The 5,750-nt window shown below is 43.8% G+C and overlaps 1 protein-coding gene across 1 annotated transcript; it reads left to right on the forward strand.

Annotated features, from left to right (window-relative positions):
• Positions 1–3,140: 3,140 nt before the first annotated feature.
• Positions 3,141–4,406, forward strand: LOC118238037 (putative UDP-GlcNAc:betaGal beta-1,3-N-acetylglucosaminyltransferase LOC100288842). The gene has a single exon (XM_035446713.1). It carries the CDS (start codon positions 3,290–3,292, stop codon positions 3,992–3,994), a length of 705 nt encoding a protein of 234 aa, XP_035302604.1. The 5' UTR covers positions 3,141–3,289; the 3' UTR covers positions 3,995–4,406.
• Positions 4,407–5,750: the final 1,344 nt, after the last annotated feature.

The raw sequence follows: 5,750 nt of genomic DNA on the forward strand, positions 1-5,750 counted from the left end.
ATTTGCTGCACTGGCCTCAACCTCCACGGGGTATATGTTTGATACATCAAACTGCAAATTTCAAATGGAGCGTCCCCAGAGGTAATATTACTTGACACTCTCATAGAAAAAAGCAACTTAACTCTAAATTTGAGACCCAGAGAAGATCTGCAAGCAAAATTTGTAACCAGAAAAAAAGGCAGAAAAAGAAAATTGCAAAAACATAATTATGCATAACAAATATAAGACACATTTAAGAGCGGGGCGTTGGAGGCACATGCCTTTAATTCCAGCACTTGGGAGGCAGAGGCAGGCGGATCTCTGTGAGTTCGAGGCCAGCCTGGTCTACAAGAGCTAGTTCCAGGATAGCCTCCAAAGCCACAGAAAAACCCTGTCTCAAAAAACAAAACAAAACAAAAAACAAAAAAAGAGACACATTTAATTCCTAGATTCAGTACATGTAAAAACTCCCTTTAATTTGGTTTTGAAGTTGGATTTTCCCTGATTGGTAAAGATTTCCAAGATTGAATGATAGTTGTTGAGAAAACATACACAATTTTAAGGACCTGCTTGCTAATGTGTCTGTGTGTATATATCTATGTGTTTGTGTGTGTGTATGTCTCTGTGTGTGGCCATAGTTCCTTTTCATTGTCTAATAGTGTTTTGTTTTTTTTTTTACTTATTTTTCACATTAGTATATCAAGTATTGTTTCATATAGCATTCTCAGACAAAAATATGTTTTCTTGACTATCCTATTTCCCTTTTCTTCCCCTAAGTACTTGCTCTTTTGTTTGTTTGTCTTTTGATACAGTGTTTCTCTGTGTATCCCTGGCTGTTCTGGAACTAGCTCTGTAGACCAGGCGGGTCTCCATCTAAAAGATCCACCTGCCTCTGCCTCTCAAGTACTAGATTAAAGTCATGCACCACCACATCTGGTTTATAGTGGTTTGTATTTCTTTTCTTTTCTTTTTCTTGGCTTTTTGAGACAGAGTTCCTCTGTGTATCCCTGGTTGTCCTGGAACTCACTCTGTAGATGAGGCTGGCCCCCAATTTAGAGATCCACCTGTCTCTGCTTCCCAAGTGCTGGGATTAATTGTATGTGCCACCACCACCCAGCAGTATTTCTTTCTTTCCTTCCTTCCTTCCTTCCTTCCTTCCTTCCTTCCTTCCTTCCTTCCTTCCTTCCTTCCTTCCTTCCTTCCTTCTTTGTTTTGTTTTTCAAGACAGGGTTTCTCCGTGTAGCTTTGGAGCCTATCCTGGCACTCGCTCTGGAGACCAGCTGGCCTTGAACTCACAGAGATCCGCCTGCCTCTGCCTCCCGAGTGCTGGGTTAAAGGCGTGCGCCACCAACGCCCGGCTACCACCCAGCAGTATTTCTTATGATTTAGTAAATATCTTACATAGCTTATACCAGGAATTCAGAATCTCTCTCAATAAGACACACTGACTACATGGTGTTTCTTTGGGGGAGAAAAAATATGGGATCACATGTATTCCTTAATGTTTAGAGCAGTCTTACTGTGTGCGTGTACTGGAGATTAGGCATTATTCCTGAGAGACATCGAACATTGTTTTTCTCTTTGGGAGGTGATGCTGTGAAAACATAATGTAGACGAAGGGTTCTTTGAACTTCCACATGTATTTTACTTGGAGCTCAGCACGACAATACAGAGTCTGTCCCATGAGACACAGGGTGAACACATGAAAAGCTTTGTTTTTGGTTTTTTTTTCTCTTTTGTTCCACATTCTCACTAGCTGTAATATGATAAGCATGCACTGTTCTATGCAGGCAGCAGGTATTCTGGGACAGAAGCTCAGGGTGACTGGCAAGAAACCTTATCCTTAAAGTCTGAGGCTCAAGGTACTTTTCTGCAATTGCTATTGGGCTGCAGCTATCCCGAAGTTCTATTGTGCAGAACTTGGCATATGAACTTAATCATTACCAATGCCCTGAGATTGCTCACAGACAACATGCAGGTAAGTTTCTGAACATCTCTGAAGCATTTGATAGCTATTAAAATAGGTTGTTCTGCATGTAAATTGTTAACAATGAGAAAAGTGGCAAGTAGCACAGCTTGTAACTACAAGTTTTATTTTGTTTTTCCTACTCAGTTGGCATGGCGAATGAAAAGTAGGGGTCAGAATTCCTCAGTGTTACAAGTGAACTTTAGATGCTGATAGATCTAAGTTCAAATTGTGAGCCTATCTCAATCCCTTACCCACAGTGTGCTCTTGGGCAAATGATTAAACCTCTCAGGTGCTTGGCTTAATTTGGAAGTTAATCTTTCTTAACAGGATGTCACTGGGGCCAAATGCAGTAGATCTAAAGTGCTCAGCACAGTGACTGGCACAGGGCAAATGCTCAGTAGAGGAAACCCATTGTAAGCTACTTCCTAGCAGTAAGGTTCTAACACACAGTTTTGAGTCCTTTAAAGTTCCTTAGCTGTTACAATTTTGCTTGTTCCCTACTGGATGGGCACTTTCCCTCTTCTTGGTAAGGTGGAGTAAGCTTGGTACAGGTCCACCTAGGCCTTTGAAAAGAATACTCTCTGCAGATAATGGGAATCTCCCCACATGGACAAGCATGCCAGATGGGTTAGGAGAGCCAGTCAAAGCAGACTCTGGTTCAGTATTAGAGTAAATTGAAAGTTATACTGAAATTTAAATGTCTAATGAATATCCAGGGTATGGTGGACACCAAAGCCACCACATCATGGAAAACAATCCTTGATCTTTGCAATCAGAGAGGAAACTGGCCCGAGTGCTTCCATTCAAGAAAGAACTATATGCATGTTCCTTGTAGGTTTGAATCACCATGATGCCACTCGATATGTGGCATCAGCATATCTGTCCTGATCCTTCCTTGTAACCCCAGAGTCTCACACAGTATCTAGTTATAAATATAAATAAACTTCCACCCACTTCCCGGCAAACACTGGAGAAGAGAGACACACATGCTTGATAACAGGGAGACTGCAATCTAGTAGAAGAGAGAAGTGACTGTAATAAACACTTAAAATAGAATGTACTGCTGAGTGAGAAGCCCCTACAGGGGTTGGTGGGTGAAATAAACAGGTGGGAATGAAGCTTAATGGCTTAATGGCTTCATGAAGCTTAATTTTCTTTTTTAAAATTAATTAACTTTGTTTTGTTTTTCTTATAACTCCTTTTCTTACTTAGGTGACGTTCTGCAGATTTCGAGCTCACCAGTGGTGTTTCATTCTGTTTAATGTCATACTATTTCATGCCTTGCTCTTTGGAGCTGACTTTGTGGAAGAATACTTTTTACGTTCTTTGCCTCATACTGATATGAAAATTCTTGAAATTAAGAACAAGGCAAGAAAACTGAACATGGAATCCATAAGAAGTAATCCTTCCAAGTATTATGTTCTGAGCCAGCCAGAGGCATGTAATGGGAAGACCATCTTTCTGCTCTCTCTTATCTTCAGTAGCCCAGGGAATGGAACAAGACAGGAGCTCATCAGGAAAACCTGGGGCAGTGTTACCAGTGTCCAGGGAGACCCAATTTTCACACTGTTTGCTCTGGGAAAGCCAGCTCTGGTAACTACCCAGGAAGAGATAGACATAGAGTCTCAGAAGAATGATGATATAATTGAAGGGATCTTCTTGGACAGTCCGGAAAACCAAACCCTGAAGGTCATCTCAATGACCCAGTGGGCTGTGGCCTTTTGTCCTAATGCCCTGTTCATCCTCAAAGCTGATGAAAAGATGTTTATCAATTTATCAGGCTTGGTCGACTATCTCCTCAGTCTAAAAGAACACCTGGAAGGTACCTATGTAGGAAGGGTTATTCACCAGGATACGCCTAACAGAGACCCCCACAGCCAAGAATTTGTCCCTCTTAGTGAGTACCCAGAAAAACACTACCCAGACTACTGCAGTAGTGAGGCCTTTATAATGTCCCAAGATGTGGCTCACACGGTGTATGTGGTCTTGAACGAAGCACCTATAACAGTGCCCACTGATGTATTCGTAGGGATTGTGCTGTGCTAAGTCTGTTGGGCTTACACCCATCCACAGCTCAAGGTTTTCTGGGCAAAGACACATTGTGTATAACAATGTTGCTACAAGTTCATCTTTACATCCTCAGAAGCTACAGATGCTGAAACTTCCCTGGCATGGAGAGAAATGAATGAAGGGAAAGAGTGTTCACTGTTTGAGACTTACTATGGGCTCATTTCCTGCAAACTTCAGACATACCTTGACAGCTTTAGACATTTTCATATGGGGACCAAGTAAGGCAGTGCTGTGCACTTTGGTGAATAGTATTCACTTGTTTTTCTTTTAAGTCTCTTGTTTTGAAATTGCTGTTGGTCCATTATAGAACGCAACTCTATGTCCCCATGCCATGTAGCAACTCTGAATCTTTAGTCATACCTAGAAAAACCACAAAATGTTCTTGGTGCTCTGATGTGTTTTTTTTGTTTGTTTGTTTTTGTTTTTTTTGTTTTTTTTCAGACAGGGTTTCTCTGTGTAGCTTTGGAGCCTATCCTGGCACTCGCTCTGAAGACCAGGCTGGCCTCGAACTCACAGAGATCCACCTGCCTCTGCCTCTCGAGTGCTGGGATTAAAGGCATGCGCCACCAATGCCCGGCTCTTTTTTCTTTTAAACATAATTCTTTATTGATTCTTTGGGAATTTCACATCATGCACTCCAATCCCACTCACTTCTCCGCCCCTCCATAACCTCCCTTCACCTCTGCAGCATTCTCTCAACACCCCCTCCCCTCTGCCAAAGTCCATTAAAAAACAAAACAAAAGCCAAGCAGTGGTGGTGCACGCTTTAATCCCAAAATTTAGAAGGCAAAGGCAGAGGCAGGCAGATTTCTGTGAGTTAAAGGCCAGCCAGTTTCAGAACAGGCTCCAAAACTACACAGAGAAACCCTGTCTCACACAAACAACCCCCAAAATATACCTCACTCATTTTTCCAATGCTTCTTCATTCATCCTAGTGTCATTGAGTGCTTTGGTGTGTCACACAGTATACCCTTTGTCTAATCAACACCATTCACAAAATGCTCATTGGTCCAGTTCAAGGCCTCTGGCACACCATCATCACTGGACCCTCACCAAAACTCCTCTCAGATATCCTGCTGTTGCCCTGAGTCTTGGAGATCCTGCAGCTATTGTTCTGTATTCCAGCAGCTCAAAAATGGGGTAGATGTTAGCCCAAGGCCCAGGGTATGGGTCTGGGTGGTAGCTGAGCTGGTCGGTCGGGGCTACTGGATTTGCCCCCCTCTCAGGTGAGGAGCAGAGTCAGCTCTCCTAAGTCCATGACATTGGGGCCAGCATTCCCACACCTGGAGTAAGGGGTGGGGCCGTCTCTTCGAGTGCAGAGGGGCAGCTCTCCTGCTGCAGTGTCCTGTGAGGGGCAGGGCCAGCTATCCCAGGGCCAGTGAGGGACAGGGTCCGCTCAGCACATCTCTCAGGTTTCCACATGCATGGTTCCTATGACCACCTATGGCAACACAGGCCATGGACATCATCACAGACCCCAGCTGAAGCAGGGCCACAGACCCAGACATGGCCCTCAGCAGCAGCAGTTCAGGCCAAATGTCACCATGGCCTTGGTGACAGTACAGGCCACCAGATCAGTATGGTCCCAGAGGCAGCAAGACCCTCAGACACCAACATGGTCTCAGGTGGCTGTACAGACCCGGGACATCCACATAGCCGCTGGTGGTAACAGGAACCATGGATATCAATTCAGACCCTGCTACAGTAGGATCATGGACCCAGACACGGCCCT

Source organism: Cricetulus griseus, chromosome 6 (assembly GCF_003668045.3).
Source record: "Cricetulus griseus strain 17A/GY chromosome 6, alternate assembly CriGri-PICRH-1.0, whole genome shotgun sequence".
Taxonomy (NCBI): domain Eukaryota; kingdom Metazoa; phylum Chordata; class Mammalia; order Rodentia; family Cricetidae; genus Cricetulus; species Cricetulus griseus.